This window comes from Macrobrachium rosenbergii, chromosome 51, assembly GCF_040412425.1.
Source record: "Macrobrachium rosenbergii isolate ZJJX-2024 chromosome 51, ASM4041242v1, whole genome shotgun sequence".
Lineage (NCBI taxonomy): Eukaryota > Metazoa > Arthropoda > Malacostraca > Decapoda > Palaemonidae > Macrobrachium > Macrobrachium rosenbergii.
In genome coordinates this window covers 21809406-21826284 of record NC_089791.1, presented here as the reverse complement: position 1 = coordinate 21826284, position 16879 = coordinate 21809406, and the positions used below count along the sequence as shown (strand labels likewise).

The following is a 16879-nucleotide window of genomic DNA, read 5'->3' as shown; positions in this document are numbered from 1 at the left end:
AATCTGTTGACATTTGAAAGCACATTGCTTGTATTTTATTGTGTCATGTTAAACAGAAAAAAAAATCAGAAAGGTCAAGATCTTGACTTGAAAATGACCAAAAATGACTTGTAACCAGGCTGTTGGGTTAATTTTTATTACATACCAGCCACCCTTGGTGATTCAATTCCTTTATGTAGACAAGGCAGTAAAATATTGTATTTTTCTTTTCATTCTAAACATCACATGACAAATTTTGTCCATCTTCAACCTTTCAATATATCTAAATACAGTATTATGATATGCATTGTACCCTGTGAACAAAGCCTTGATGTTAGCTTATTTTCGTTACCCACCCAAAGGTTTTAACAGTTGTGTTATTCACATTATAACAAAGAGCTCAGATTGAAGTTGCTCTGGAGCTTACGGTCTTATTAATTTTAGTGAATTCTATGTTGATTTCTGGATATATATGTGTGTATCATATCTTTCTGGTTTATATTTTCATTAATTAGTAAAAAGCAACAACGAAAATATTGCCAAGCTACTTTCCATACAATCTTATATAGTTTAGTACAATTTTGATAAGTTAGTCACCACACTGGATATGTATTTATCTGTACAAGACTATAAAATTAAAGAGCATACTTATCCGTACTGAGCTCATATTATGGCCGTGTCCTTTTGGCCTCAAGAAGCTGCATTCCCCATATTCATTTACTTTTCATCCCATTCCTTGTTCCAGTTCTCACTTCATTAAAGTGGATTAGATAATAAGAAATATTGTTGGGTAGCCAAATCACATCACTTACATTAAATTGTGATTATTCTGATTTTAAGTTATAGTCCCTTTTAGTTTTTGAATACCCTGGCTCTTGCAATATTCATGCGTGCTAGTTTGCAATTTGGGGTTACTATGAGGATTATATTAGCTTACCTTTTTCCCTTTGGTTTGGCTGTTGACTGGAGATCATTTAGTTGCATAGTGAAGGAAAACTTAGAGCCTGGTGCTTAGGAGTTGCTTTTTCAGCACTGGAGGAATGATTGTTACAGGCACTGTTTGGGTGTGAATAGGTAATGAGAAGGAAAGCTCAGTTATGTCATAGGATAGAGCAAAAGCAGTGTTATTTTTTGATGGCTTTCAATATTTAATGTAAACGTTTTCTGATTGTCATCGAGATTGATTTTGTAGACAACCAGTGCTTAAGGTGGTTAATTTTAGTAATATTTTTACCCTATTTTTACTTGGCTTTGGATATGGTACCATAGAATCTCTTCTTCTCTGCTTCTTTTCCCACCTCTGTGGGGTCGATGGGTATCATAGAATCAATCATTGCAATATTTATTTTACATGGTACATGCGTTACTGTAGATTATTAGGTATTGTGTGAAATTAATTGAACAATGGAACTAACTATACATGCTAATGTATTGTTTTTTTTTTGTGCTACTTCAATTATATGGTCATTGTCATTGAGAATTCTTTGATCCACATCTCAGTACTGACTATATTGCTTGTGTGTGTGTGTGTGCGTGCGTGTGTGTGCATAGAAGTTGAGCTTATGATTTATTTTCTGACTGCTGTACCAGTTATGTTATCTGTATTTTTTTATTTGGAATAGTGATGATATCTTTTTATGGGAAATTATTGCTGTCCTTTTAGAAATTTGTATGTGTTACGTATGATACTGAATTTAGTAAGACAGTTCTGAAAGATAGCAAGTATTATGGTAGGTTATTTTAATTAGTAAATACCTAATTTATTATTTGCATGTTAATTGTGTATGTTTAATTGTACTTGGGTTGACTACCCTGTGACATACATACGTAAGATTTCAGACAGACTTGTAAATTGAATTTTTTTATGTCTATTAACCTTAGGTTTATTTTTAAACGTTGTCAGAGGAAAAAATTACATTTATAAGTGGTCATTAACAAAATCCCAAGTGGTGGTTGACTGAGTAACTTTTATAGCTTAGATGTATTTGTTGGGCATTCTACCTAGACTTTAAATGACAGCTTTGTGCAATACTTAATACCATAGTGGAGAGGACTATGTAAGATTTTGATCCTTTGATAGTCTTTAATTTCTCCAGCTTGCTGTTTATTACATTTGGTGGTTTTGTTTGGTAGCTAACATACATTGTCTGTGAAATATTTAGTATCTGCATGGCATTTTATCCCTTAAGACTAATTAGGAAATGATGAATTCTACTAATTAAGAATTGATGAATTTCTAGAATTGCAAGTTTGAAAATTTATTATTTTGAAGTTGAAGTCCTTATTGAAAAAAAGTCATGTGACCCCCATGAGGATCTCTGTTCAAAAGATAAGGTTTTGTTACACTTATGTGTTGGATGTCATTCACTGATACCAAGGTTCTCTTTACTCAGTTTTGTTTTTTCAGATTTTGTACTACATTTTTATTATTAGAATCCATTTGAATATTTTTATTTTTACCTTTTTTTTTCCAAGCTTAGTTGCTCTGTGAAATGAAACTTTTTGCCAGCATATTTGGTGGTGGTGGTGATTGTGTTGTGCGAGAACACTCGGTTATTTATGTATGACTGTAGGAATTGTGTGAATTTAAAATCTTGATTTGGTAAAAGAAAATATGCCATTTTGCACTTTCATTAACTTACTGGAGTTTAGGGCGGCAATTTAGTGAAATATTTTTAACTAGATTTGAATGTCATTTCTGATGAACGAGGTAAATTGTTTTACATTAATCATTTACATTTTTGCAATTAGGTTGTTTGTAATAAAATATTTTAGGTGTTGGAAGTAGTGCTACTTATGCAATTAGATATGTGTTTTTAGTAATGGTGGTTGCTAGACCTTTCTTTTAAACTGTACACACATTTTGATACATATCTTGCTGAATACACCCACTTCAAATTTCCTAAAACTATCATGAAAGCATATTTATAAATTGTCTTGGGAATACCTCAGGAACATAAACGTAGCAGTAATCTAAACTTATTGTCTGGAGTTATTTTAATATTACCCATCATGTAGGTTTCCTATTAAAACATGTGGAGTTACTAATGCCATGTTTTGTTTTTGCATATTTTCAGCTCAAAGAAATATTTTGTAGATTCACTGCTCTAGTGCATATGGTGCATGGTTAGGCTGTTGGTGCTTTTTAAAATCTAAATTTATATTATAGATGACAATTTAATATTCTTGAAGTAATCATTGCAGTATATGATATTGCAAGCTGCTTAAGTTGATAAACTGAATTTTGATCTTACTTTTTATTATCAGTATGTTGATAAGTCATATTATGGTGATTATCCTTTAAACAGACCTTATATATTGATATTTGATTTTCCCAATGATTATACAGTTTCTTATATACTGACTGTGTTGTGCTTTGCTGATTTACAGTGTTTCATATTTTCATGTATTGTGATACAAACTATTCTGTTTAGCTCCTTGCTACCTTAATCTACACTATTTCCTTTGAACAGTGTATTGCTGACCATCACATTTACTATTGTCTGTTTATATACTCTTGATTTTCCCCCAAAGCACTAAGCATTATTCATGTTCCTTTTGTATATATAAGGAAACATAAGTTGTATTCATTGGTACCTCTTCCTGTAGTTGAATTGATGAACTAGTTTAGTGGTTTAGAAATTGTGTTGATTTGTGACATAACAAGATGGATGCATAAAGCTTTTATTTCTATTTTATTCTCTTCCATTTCTTGTTATATTTGCACAATTTGGTGATGACTTTTCCTTTTATTTATTTATTTATTTTTTTTTTTACTTTGCTTTGCCATCAATTTTGGTGATATCTTTGGTGGTGAAGTTTCCATTTTGAGACTGGTATTGTCTATGCAACCATTATTTAGGTGCTTGTAGTATTAGTCAAGTTATGGTATTGATGGTTATATTGTCAAAAATTAACAAAATTAGGTGTATTAGTTAATGAAAATGTTACTACTCCAAGTAGTAGCTAAGTTTGAGATGTCTTGTTTATTGTGGATATTGATGTGTATAGGCTAGGAACGGTCTAAAGATTCACAGTTTAGGAATAACTTACCATAGAAATTGAAAGCATTTCATTTAGTCTAGTATTTGAGCATATTCATTTTGGGTGTTGAACCAGTAGAGGTGCTTTTTGGGATGGAATTTTTTTTTTTTTTTTTTTATCATATACCAAATTTGGATGGTCTTGACTTGCTTAATAGTGACCAAGAGAATAGATGAACATTTGCTACATAGTTACAGGGGTAACGTCCATTAATAAAAAAAAAAAGGCTAAATTCCTTGTTTTAAGGTAATTTATTATGTTGGCATGAATAGCAGTAAAATTCCTACAGTATTGCCTCCAGGAAAATTATTTTTCCCTGATAATTTAATCTTCAAAGATCATGACACTGTTTGATCTGAGCAGTGATATTGTACCATACCGGAAAGATAATTCGGTAAATGGAAGGAGATAAAGTTCACCAAGTATACTGTACAATACTGAATGTGCGCATGCTAACTCTTAGGATAACAATGTTCTCAAAATGGAAACTTACACACACTGTGTGATTGCAACGTTATATTGCTGCTCTATTTTGCACTGTTATCTTGGGTTTCAGGGCTAAGAGGGTCTATAGGGGTCATCCCACAGGTATAGTGCTATGCACCTACAGCTTAGTATGACAGAGGGCCGCTGCCTGCAATGGAACAACGTGTGAGAGCGGCTATGAAGTCGAAACTTAATACCTCTTTGATTATGAGGTGGGTGTACTGTTCTAGCGAATCCACAAGAAATGATATCTATTAGAGGAGTTTTTAGGTTTTGCAACGATTGAAGAATACATTTTTAATGAGATACGTGGTGGACTTTAGTGTTAGTGTTGCGTTATATGGTATCTAGCAATGAATTAGAATGTTCTAGTCAAGGTGAAAGTTAGGTTTTATTGGGCGGCCTATAAACTTTTATGCATAGGACAAAAGCATAATTGGTATAAGAATTGGTACATTGAAATACCTTGTTTTAATATTTCAAGTAGGAAATACATTGGCATGGGGTGTATTGTTCAGTGGCCTTGAGTGATTCAAAGGGGTTTAAGTTTGTTTTATTTACTGTTGTATGCTGCAGGGTAATCCAAAGAAGTCTGTTCATCCTTCGTTTCATTATTGAGATGTCCTGATAAGCCAGAATGGCTATGATCAAAGTCATACTTTGTCACAAGAATGTTGGCTTTATTGAAAGTGCCTCTTGATTTCAGCATCTGAAAGTGGTTTGTGTTCTTTAGTGTTTTTTCCCATATGTTAAAGGCAAACATGTTAAAAGTACTTAATGTAATGCACTTCATTTCCCCCCCCCTTTTTTTTTTCTTGCTTGCTTTTTATTTTGCCCTTAGTTTTTGTGAATTTGTTCTTTGTGGGTTTGAAATTAGAAAGAAACTTCTTGTGTAACAGGAGTATTCATTTTACTCATTGATTAAAGCTTGCATGTTTTATATTCTTTGTGTAGGAGATTCAAGTGGATGGTAGTGATTATACTTGTGAAGAGGGTAGTATTTTAAGATTTAATTTAGATTTGGAGTAATCTGATGTGTTTAAAAGTTTAAATTGTCTTTCTTGTAAAAAGTTGTGGTGCTGAACTGGTTAGCCCTTTTTTGCCTGACTTCAAAGTTGTTGTAGGTTTTCATGTATGCCCTTTATTCCATGACCTCTGGGTCATGCTAATGGTCTCCATCCTGCTTCTTCCTTATCTACTGTTTTTTTTTATTATGTGGTCCTCATCCCTTCTCATCACTTGTCCAAATTATGTCATCATTTTTTATCTGGATTTTTCAAACTTGCTAAATTTTGGCAACTTCTTTATTTGTAATACAGTCTTCTCCCTGCACTCCAGCCATGAATTTTTGGCTTTAATCACACCTTCTGAAAGTCAACCCAGTTCTTTGTTGGTGCCACATGCCCATGTTCATATACTAGTGGTATATTTTTATTTACCAGTACCACTTTCTGCAGACTATCCTCTCAATTTCTTACTGCCCTGTTAGTATGTGCTTGAAATTTCTTACCGCCCTACCAGTTCCTGCTTCGTAGTCTTGTATGTTTCATTGGTAACAAAAATGTTTCAGCACTTCCTAGGCCTGTTCTGCCATCACAACATGGTGCTCTACTTCCTTGTTTCCATTATGTTGCATTTGAAATTTCTTGGTTTTTAGGTAATATGTACATTTTATGCATAGTACCAAGTTCATCAACACCTATTTTTCCCAGTCATAAGCTCTGTTTAGCTTACATTATTTTTAATTATCTCTTCCATTCTTTTTATATATATATATATATATATATATATATATATATATATATTATATATATATATATATATATTTATATATATATATATATCTTCCTCTGACAATGCTGTCAGTGCTAGGTTATTTGCATATGGCAGTTTCTAGAGGTCCCTCCATGCACTCTGATGTAGCTTTTTGCATCTTTATTACAAACATCAAGGACCCAGGGCTGTTAAAATACTGAAAGTTTTTGTTAAAATACTGAAAGTTTTTATTCTTGGCAAGGAATTTTCTGGAGAGGCCAATGTATATAGGTATGTAAAAGGAGTCTCATCAGAATAGGATAGGTTGATAGATAAAGGTGTATAAAAGGAATTTTTTTTTTTATAGCATGATAGACCAGTGTATGCAGTTGTATAAAAAGCATCTGATCAGAAAATGAAGGGAATAAATGATTCATTGAAGTTAATTTACAAGTGTGGAGGGAAGAATTTTCTTTAAATATTCGACCACCACCGAAAGGCTTTAAGTAGTGATCTTTTGATGTGGGTTTGAACGGTATTCATTGAAAAAGCTAGCTGTATTGATTTTACAAGGAACGATTCAATAACAGCCGAAGGTAGATAAGCGCAGATTACTCCATATATGAGAGCTTAGTTTCGTATGTTAGGAAAAATACAAATTTCTTTAAATCTGGTATATTTCATATGAGAAATAAAATTAAAGCTTCAAAGTATGTAGCAGGATCATAAGTAATGCTTAGCAGTATTGTTAATTTTACTATTAGTGATTTTGTAATTTCACTAATGCTACACGATAAGTCAGTGGTGTTGGTAAAAGATTTTCTTTCTATATAGCTTATGAGAACAGCGGCCTTGTCATAGTGTGAGGGATAGTGTGTAGTTGAGCATTCTTCTGCTAAAACTGTGGTATTTATGAAATCCACTATACTTAGCATATTGACTGATTTTTTGCTAAAAAACTTGATTTGCAGGTAGAATAGAATTTTTGAGGTTTGAGGGATATTGTCATGCTATAAAGGTTGGAATGGATTAAAATACTTTATATTTGCCTGTGTCTCTTTAATGTGAAGAATGGATGTAGTGAGGAAAAGTATTTGTATATTGTTTTTCAGTGATTGTACAGGTGTACAATACAGACATTGGGAAATTTTGGGTGAGTAGTCTCAGTTAACTACTATAAAAGAACTGATATACAATAGGTTGTTGTTCCAGTGCCTAATAGGGAAATAGTTTTGAGGCCACGTATTGAAAGGTTATGCTCCACATTTTCAAAGTTTGTAGGCAATGTGCATAAATTGAGTAATATGTTGCTTAATGGTTTGAAGGATTTTATTGCTTACTAAAGGGAAGCAGGAACACTTTAATTATGAATGCTTGTATAGGCAGTTCCTATTTATTGTTACCTTAAGTGTTAGGAAATTGTTCAAGTGGTGTATGTATTTGTAGGGAAGTTGAGATCATTAATACTACTTATTACTAGGAAACCTAAAACTTTTGACATTTTGTCCTCTGAAGGTTAGAAAGTACTCTTGGTGAGTGGACCATCCTCAGTCCAGAATCCTTAAGTAAAGGCAAATTGAGAAGGCATCTCCTTTCCACTGGCAGTATATTTCAAGAGCAAACCCTCATTATTGACTAAACATCACTTCAAACATTACCAAAGCTTCCCTGTTGTTGGTTTTGAGAAATAGCAAATAAAAGTGGAAGTGACATTGTTCCAGTGGTATATGTGTATGGATATTAAGTTTTGTAATTAACTCAGGAGTGGAATATTTTCGATTGTCTAGAAGTGTAAGGCACTGCAATACACCCCAAGTTCAGTTTCTAATTAAAGAAGAATATTAATAGCTTGAATTTAGGGCACTGAGCTTTGGATTTAGTAGTTAAATCTTCATAGTGTCAACTGTTTTGTCATTTTATTTTGTGTGGGTAATATTTGGATCTTGAGAGTTTGTCTCAGCACCATTTGTGACAGTTAAAATATAATGGGCTGCACAGGATAGTGTGTGGCAATTTAAGAGTTTAGGGTGTTTTTCTTGGAGGAGTTTATAAATTAGTCATGAGGATTTTAGACTTGTAAATTTACATAGCTGTTTTCTCTAGTAAATCTTTTTAAGTTTTTAGCAAATCATCTGTAAATTGCACTCTAAATTTTAGTGTTACCTTGGCACTGTAGTTCAGTAAAATAGTGTTGGGACACTGCAAAAAAGAAAAGTTTTTATGATTTTAAAATTAGAATATGAAGGAGTAAAATGTTCAGGGTGGACAGCGCATTACAGATTTCTGTGAGGACAGGAATCATTGTTGGTTCCTATGGGAATACAAACTGAAGCTTTTTGTGTACAAGTGTTTCTCAGCATGAGCTGGAATCAGTTTTTGGAGCTTGGTAAAAAGCAATTAACTGGTGGTAGGTTGGGGAGGGAAAACCCTCTACCCACCTGATGTCATTAAGGTTTAGTTTTATATTTAAAACATACTTTTTTCTGTCTGTGGTCAAGTTAAGGGCCATGGCGACCACCGAATTTTTAGGAATTATCAAGTTTTATTTTTTTACAGTTTTCAACTGTTTTAAGTCCCAATAAACACATCCTGAAGCATTAATGCTGGAAAACAATTTTTTAGATTGGGTTGTTGACAATTTGGTAAAACTTTAGTTGTGCAGCCTAATTCCCGCCAGTCGTTGACCATGTACTGGTTCCTCATACACAGACATAACCTCTCCTACAATGCCAGGTCCTGACCTAACCAGATCTTACCTACCTAACCTAACTTAGGCGACGTCCCCTGACCCAGCCTGGGGAAGGACCCCTTAACCCCCCCAAAAAAAGGTAGTAACCTGTCCAAGTTGGCGACTGGCAGGAATCGGGCCACTCAACTAAGTAAAGTTTTACCGACAATTTCCAGTGCTCAGCGCTTGTATGGCACTGTGAAAGACAAATTGTAAAAAAAAAAAAATGTCTGTATGACTGATTCTGGATAGATGCAAGTGAGTTATAGACTTGGATGAAAATTGTAAGACACATAAAGTGCTAAAGAAAAATACAAAAATACTTTTTACCCACTAAAATATCTCATTCTCTCTAGTGTTAGCGTTAGAGAAAATGGGCCGTAATTATAAAGGGATAACTTGCTCAAGATGTCTTGTTTGTCTCTAGATTCTTGAAAGTCCGAAAAGTTTTTTGGTCTGCTGTTTTCTGAAAAGTTAATTTTTTCAAAACAAAATGCTTATTTCTCCAAGAAGACTGAACCAAATTGAGTTAAACTTTTACATGGTGTAGAGTAACTACAGTATATATCTTTAATTTGGCACTGGGAAAATAATTTTTTTTAGAGTAACTTACCAGACTGTCTGTTGGAATGTGGACCATGATTTTGAGCAGTTACAGGTCAGCTTTGAATTGTCATTCAGCAACCAGTACCACTAAGTCGGTGTTTAAGGCCGTGGTCTGAAGCACTCACCAAGGCAGACTGGTGTGTCATCCTCTTTTGGGAGAGGATCCAACACTTATTATGGGGGGAAACTGTTAGGATATGAGGCTGGTTTTCCTTCAGAATGCCTTCAGATAGAGTTGCAACGTTGACTTTTATAGCTTCAGTGTTAAAGCAGTTATGCTGATTGATCATGGTATCATGTCACAGATTAACAGATTTATATGGAGATGAGAAAGTTCTCTGTTGTCCAGCAGATTGAGCCAGCTACTTGCCTGCTGTTGACATGCCAGTAAGATACAGAGAATACTTACGTCTTGTGCTCTTTTCCTGACAAGTTCCTTGGAGCATAGTCTCTCTCAGAAGAATGGATCAGTCTTGGGATCCTCCTAATGACCTTTAAAGAATAAATTTGAGGTTTTGGAGAAGGGCATTAAGATATCCATTGTGCAATCACTTTTAGTCCTCCAGGATAACAAAGGGAACTGCAGCCACCTTTTGTGTTCATCAGCGGAAGGGGCTTTTCCACAAAAACAAGACGGAACATAAGAGAAGACATCCTCCTGTAGGCAGGGCTAGGAGCTACCTTCCAACCCTCTCAGCTTCCCTTTCCAGCTATGGCTAGGAAGAGAGGTAACAGGAAGAAGGGAGAATAGGGGATGCCTGTCTTGCCATTGGTCAGCCTCAAGTGACCCTCCCTCTTACCTCATGCCCTTGTGCAGGGAAGTAAAGAAGGACCTCGCCTGGTGACTGGACGACAGGAAACCCTTTGTGGGAGTTCCTTCAATCTCCCTCCCCCCCCCCTTCCTTGTGGATTTGCTTCTTATCTTGGACTCAAAGGGGTGGGTGCACATCTTGGTGGTCTGGCTGCACCAGGCATGTTGACAGGGTAAGCCTCATCTGCACATCAGTATCTTGGAAATGAAGGCAGTGCTGCTAGCTCAGCAAGAATTCTGGGATTGTGGGACAGGCTACTCATAGTGTTGAGCAACAACATGAGTGTAGTGGCTTGCATTGACAAATTGGGGGAGGGGGTTATGGTTTTCTTTCACCTTTGTCATTTGGCAAAGCAGATGCACAAGTGGGTAGTTTGCTGTGCTGTTGAGCTGTCAGCTAGGTAAATTCTGGCAAAAAGGAATGTTTTGGTAGGCCAGCTCAACAATTAGGGGAACATAGGATAAATTGGTCATTACTAGTGTGGATAGCAGATTTTCAAGCTTTGGTGAGCTCTAGTAATTGACCAATTCACCACACGGCTATAGGAAGTTCCTGGTGAGGAGCTCTTCAGTTGCAGACTGAGGGCTGCCTGGGAAAACTCCTGCATGTCACTCCGGGTGACAACTGGATATCTTCCCTGGCTCTGGAAGCCAGGTATTTTGGCCCATCCCCAGCTGTTTAGAGAACTCTTGCTCATGAGTAGTGAAGGTAATTGCTGGGTAGCAACAGACTATCTTCATCTCATTTTTCCCAGGGATGTTGCCCACAGTGTCCTCGCACTCTTGCCCATAGAACCTCTGGTGGCTGTCCATCAGGTTGTGTAGTCTTTTATTGCTTCTTGGACAGAAAAAAAGCATTTAATTGGAGGTAATCAGATGTTTAAGGCTTGAAGTTGAATGGCTGAGGTACTGGCTCTTCTCTTTCTCCCTTCTTTTTGAAGGAAGCAGCTTTGACTAATATGTTCTGGACAGACAACGATGCAAGTAGACTTAACCAGATATCTGATCACAGAGCTTCATCTCATGAGAGACGACTCCCACTGCTCTCCCCTTTAACATGAGGACTTGACAAAGCCAGCATCCCCATGCCAAGTTGTGTAGGATTTTACAGGAATCATTCACCCCTGGTTATGATTGTGACCGGGAGCACAGTCGGTGGGGATTCAACTTGCCCGTGAGTTGAGGCTATCCTTCCGCCTAATGAGTAAGCCTTGTTTGTGAAAAGTGATGGTTTGCATTCCCATGGGTACAAATCACCCATTTTAAAGTAATTTGTATTTTTCCTAGTTATGCAAACCAAAGCTTATCGTAAACCCACCTCATCCTCCTCCTTCCCACGCAACCCCTGGTGCTGAAGAAATAAGGTCAGCATCAGGGATTACACAGGTGAATGGAGGGTTCCTCCCCACTCACCTACCACCAGTCAAGTACCTTGTTACCAAGTTTCAGCGACCAATTCCACCTCATGCTGAGGAATCCTACGTAAAGGGCCCTGGTGTGTATACCAAGGAAAAATACAAATTACTGCATTTTGTGGTTTATCCAGTACACATACAGCTTATAAGTGCTCTTGTAACATTTATGCATTTTGTTAATTTTGTTGCTTTGTAAGGACCATTTTCAACTACTGTGTATGAACTTTTTATTTTATCTGTTTAACACATAGTTCTTGGAATTTCATATTTATCAATAGGTAAATTGTCTCCAATTTATGTTAAAGACAGATTAGTTTAACCTTAATTTTTTATTACCATGAGAAATTTTGGTATTTGTCATTATCATTTCCTACTGAGGATTTTAGGTAGCCATCAAACTCATCAAATTAGCTAGTTTTGAAGTCACTTTATTATAAAATATTGTTACATTTAATAGTTTGATCTTTGCAATTGAAGTGCATCAAAGAGACATTGATCAGAAGAGAATTAGTTTACATCAAAGAGACATTGATCAGAAGAGAATTAGTTTACAATGGGAAAATTGTTCAAATTATAAAAATTAAACTTCTGTTCCTGCTGCAAAATACCCATGATAGTGTATTTAATGGAAATTATAGAACTATCTTAAAAATACAGTATTTGATCTTTGATGTGCAAGAGAGTGATTGTTATAAACCTGCCATTCATACATGAATATGGTGCTTTTTAAGTATAGTCGAAGAATGAGTGGATTGTAATCACTAATGAAATTGTAGAATGAATAGAGCTTTTGAAGTCAGAGTAATGCAGTTGTGAATGCTGAATCAGAGGAAGGAGCGTTTGTGATGTGAGGTGATAGTAAAATTGAAGTGAGGAACCTTGTTTACCTATGTAAGTTATTTTTGAAGTCTCATGGCAATAGCAGTGACTGCCTTAGGATTGAGCCACACTTTTGAGGACTGGTTTCTGGTCCTTAATGATATGCTTCACCTTAAGTCAACATAAACAGTGTGAGCACCTTTGGATTTTAACTGATCCAGCTCTTGATATATTTTTTTCTCCCTTCCTCCTCTCCTGTCTTGGAGGTGGTATGGTAGGTATGTTGGTCCTTCAGTTTACTTCTTGAGTTTATAATTTTGGAGTATTTTATTTCTTTTGAGTAAGTATTTTCTCAATCTTTGCCCAGTGCGTGACTAAGGCTCATTTACTTATGCCTGTGAATGGTGCAATTTCTGATTACAGTCATTGGACGTGGTGGTGAGCAGATTTCTAGACTGCAACGTGAATCAGGAGCTAAGATCCAGATGGCTCAAGACAGTGGCGGTTTACCTGAACGTGTTTGTACAATTTCTGGCCCTAGGTAACTTGACAGTTTCCACATTGAAATTTTACTGAAAATGATGAAATCTTGGAAAACAAGTCTTTATAAACTCGTATGAAATATAAATTTGATACGTAATTTTGTCCCTTTTTGCAGGGATGCTATTAATCGTGCAAAAGATATGATATTTGACATAGTTCAGCGTGGTGATACACCAGCTGAACGGCGTGGACGTGGAGGAATGGGAGGGCCTGGTGGTGGTCCAGGTGGTCCACCAGGGGGTGGTGGTCCCATGGGTCCTCCTGGCATGGAAATGGGAGGAAATGCTGCTACTGTGGAAATAAGCATTCCAGGCCCAAAAGTTGGACTTATAATAGGTAAGGTTCATTTAATAAGAGGTAAGTAGGTAAGGCTGAAAGTTTAAAGTAGCCAAGCATGTAAAGTTTCATTGTGCTGTATTTTTTTTTCCAGTGGCCTTGCCATGCCATGCCATTCACTGGTAATCTAAATTTTTTTTTTAGCTGCATTACAAGATTTGTAGTTATGATGGGTATTTTGGTGTCCTATAATTAAGAGGAAAGAAAATGATAGCTCGTGTAGGATGTTTGTAAATTCAAAATTACAAAGATATTGTGAAATAGTTATAATTTTTTAGTTGTATGAGAGTGTATCGCAGTTTTCATCTGTTACAGGCAAAGGTGGTGAGACTATTAAACAGCTCCAAGAAAAGAGTGGGGCAAAGATGGTTATCATACAGGATGGCCCACAGCAGGAAAATGAAAAGCCCCTTAGAATTAGTGGTGATCATCAGAAGGTACAGCACTTCTGAATACCATTTTCCGTGTAGTTTGTGTGTTTGACATTATTTTTCTCTTGGTATTAGAATGGCAATAGTTTTAATTTATTGAAGTAGGGATTGATGAAGTATTTTTTACCATCTTTTAAAGGTTGAAATGGCCAAGCAACTTGTATACGATTTAATTGCTGAAAAAGAGACTCAAGCTGCGCAGTTCGGTGGCAGAGGTCGGGGTAGAGGTGGTTTTGGTGACAGAAGAGGCGAAGGCAGAGGTGATAGAGATCGACGAGATAGAGATCGTGATAGGGATGAATATGGTGGTGGCGATGAGAGGGTAAGTAACTTTTGTGGCAAGAATGTATTAAATTTGGTTTTCCATTTTCCTACAGAAAGTTACCTGGGAAATTTGACTTTAATTTTATAGTTTCACTTTTTTGAATGAGTGCATGTCATTTGACAAAGCTAGATTTTTTCAGCTGGAAAACGAATGAACTTGGAGGTCGAGTTTCTAACTGTCCCTGTGAAAGAATTATTAGTTCTGGAATAAGTGGTAAAAATTTGAAATAAATCCCCTCAGTCATAAGATGAAAACTTTCATTTACTTTATAATGGGGCCATATGGAGTCGGTGCTCTCCTTAACCCTTAAGGGACGCCATAATTTATCAATGTGCAGCACCCCAGACCGGGGAAACTTTGAGGTCGGCAAAATAAAAAAAAGTCAATGGAAAGAGAATGACATGTACACTCGGCAAGGAAAGTGAGGATACAGCTTTCATTAGATTTCGTTCATCGAATTTTAATTTTTTTCTTACAGAAAACACACAGTCTCGGTAAATTTACTCTAGAATATGAAAATACAATGCAAATTATATCATATATGTTAAATCTGCAAAACAAAAACGTTCTGATACTTGAAAACACCATGCATGTCCGAAGTAATCAGAATTTCTCGGATGACTTTGTTCATAGAGATCTAAAAGATAGTGTGTGGATATCTCGGTGTAGTACTGTTTATCAGACGGCAATATTTACTTGCTTTCCGTTATGAACAGGCTTGTTATTGCATCATTATACGAGGTAATGATAATTTCTTTCATTTTTACGTATTCATATTTGTATTTCACGGTGTTGAAAGTCACCTGGAATTAATGGCAGTAAGGGTAGGTTGACGAAATCTATTTAAATTCGCAAGAGCGTTCTCTATGATGTGAGGAGCAGCATGAGAACTTTGGCGGGAAAACATAAGTAACGGGATGTTTCTTGACATTGCCATAGTTTCTCTCTCTCTCTCTCTCTCTCTCTCTCTCTCTCTCTCTCTCTCCATTGCTAAAACATACTATATAAATATAGTATTGCTCAATCTCTAAAAGGAAAAAATAATGAAATGAGCATCTCTCTCTCTCTCTGTCTGTCTCTCTCTCTCTCTCTCTCTCTCTCTCTCTCTCTCTCTCTCTCTCTCTCTCTCTCTCTCTCTCTCTCTCTCTCTCTCTCTCTCTCTCTCTCTCTCTCTCTCTCTCTCTCTCTCTCTCTCTCTCTCTCTCTCTCTCTTCTTATTGTTTCCAATGTTTTTGGCTGGACATTAAATCATTATGGAAGATCGCGTTTCCGATTATGCAAGCATATTCTGTTCATTGTGGTGTCATAAATTCATTTGTGTAACATTACTAGGTAGGTTATGTTGAAAAATGTTTATTTTGCTCAGAACTGTTGCTGCAAATTACAACTTGAACAAATAATGTAAAGCTTACTACTGCATTTACTGGTAAGTATCAATGATTTCAGAACCGTAGAATATGACTGAAAGTTATAGGGGGTCAAGCAAAAAAACAATAAGCCTGAAGCTCCTCCCCTGTCTAAAGTTGCCAGACGTCGCATTATTGAGCAATATATGTCCGAAGATTTAAAAAACCTGTATCCTCACTTTCCTTGCCAAGAATGCATGCACACTGTATAAAAAAAAATTGTTAAATTTTCCCTACCTTCAATGAGAAGTTGAAAATGACTATTTACAACCCCTTGTGGGGCCTCATTTACAATACAATCGTAAATTTTACCAACTTACATATGTTTTTTCTAATAAATTTGTATTGTAAAATTATTACTGCTCACAATATCAAAACAGATAAGAAATAAAAGCAGTAATAAATTTTTTGCATATTTGTTGAAAAATATTCATGTAAATTTATGAGAAGGAAGATTCAGTAACTTTTTTACTTTTACATGAGTTTTCTAATATTTCTTTGCAATTTTCTTTGTAAAATTACATTTACAACTGACATACTATCGTAAGACAAAAATAAAAAGCAACAGCAACTCCTTCGTATATTTACAAGCAAATTTACAAAAAGACTCGTGAGAGAGAGATGCAATACTTTTCCCCTTCAAGTCAGAAGCATTGCTGACGGCTGGTAAGGCGTCTGCGGCAACTGGCCCGACTCTCAAGTCAGTATAAAAGTGCCATTAGTGAATTTATAGCATATAGAAATATTGGCACCTCTCTCTCTCCTCATTCTTATCATATCAGTGGTGCATAATATTGTTTAACAGGCTCAATTTGTCCACCTCCCCAATCCGTTTTACTTCACACTGAGGCTCAATCCTTCCCTTAATGGTTAAGAGAAAGTAGTGTTTGAAAAATTATGAGAAGGTTAGATCGATATTCTCTCTCTCTCTCTCTCTCTCTCTCTCTCTCTCTCTCTCTCTCTCTCTCTCTCGTTTGTTTGTTTGTTTGTTTTGCCAAGTCTTTTCCCTGGGAGAAGGTATAGAAGGTTTTGCTGCTGGTATATATATCAATTTTTTGCCATTTTGCAGTCTTCCATGTAAAGCAAGATCATCAAGGAAATTGTTTTAGATTGTATAATATTTTGTCAAGTACAATATTTTACCTATCTCAGAATGAACATTTGTTATGAATGCTGTAGTGCAAGGTTTAGACAC

General features: G+C 35.9%; 1 protein-coding gene across 38 annotated transcripts in view; it reads left to right on the top strand.

The window, feature by feature from the left end:
- Nucleotides 1–16879, top strand: part of Psi (P-element somatic inhibitor) — a 70359-nt gene that overhangs the window by 27863 nt on the left and 25617 nt on the right. For all 38 annotated transcript variants that reach the window (XM_067094969.1, XM_067094977.1, XM_067094956.1 and 35 more), the window contains 4 exons: nt 13067–13184; nt 13302–13522; nt 13838–13959; nt 14093–14275. In XM_067094969.1, the coding sequence (XP_066951070.1) occupies nt 13067–13184; nt 13302–13522; nt 13838–13959; nt 14093–14275 (644 nt within the window). The remainder of the gene's footprint in view (nt 1–13066; nt 13185–13301; nt 13523–13837; nt 13960–14092; nt 14276–16879) is intronic.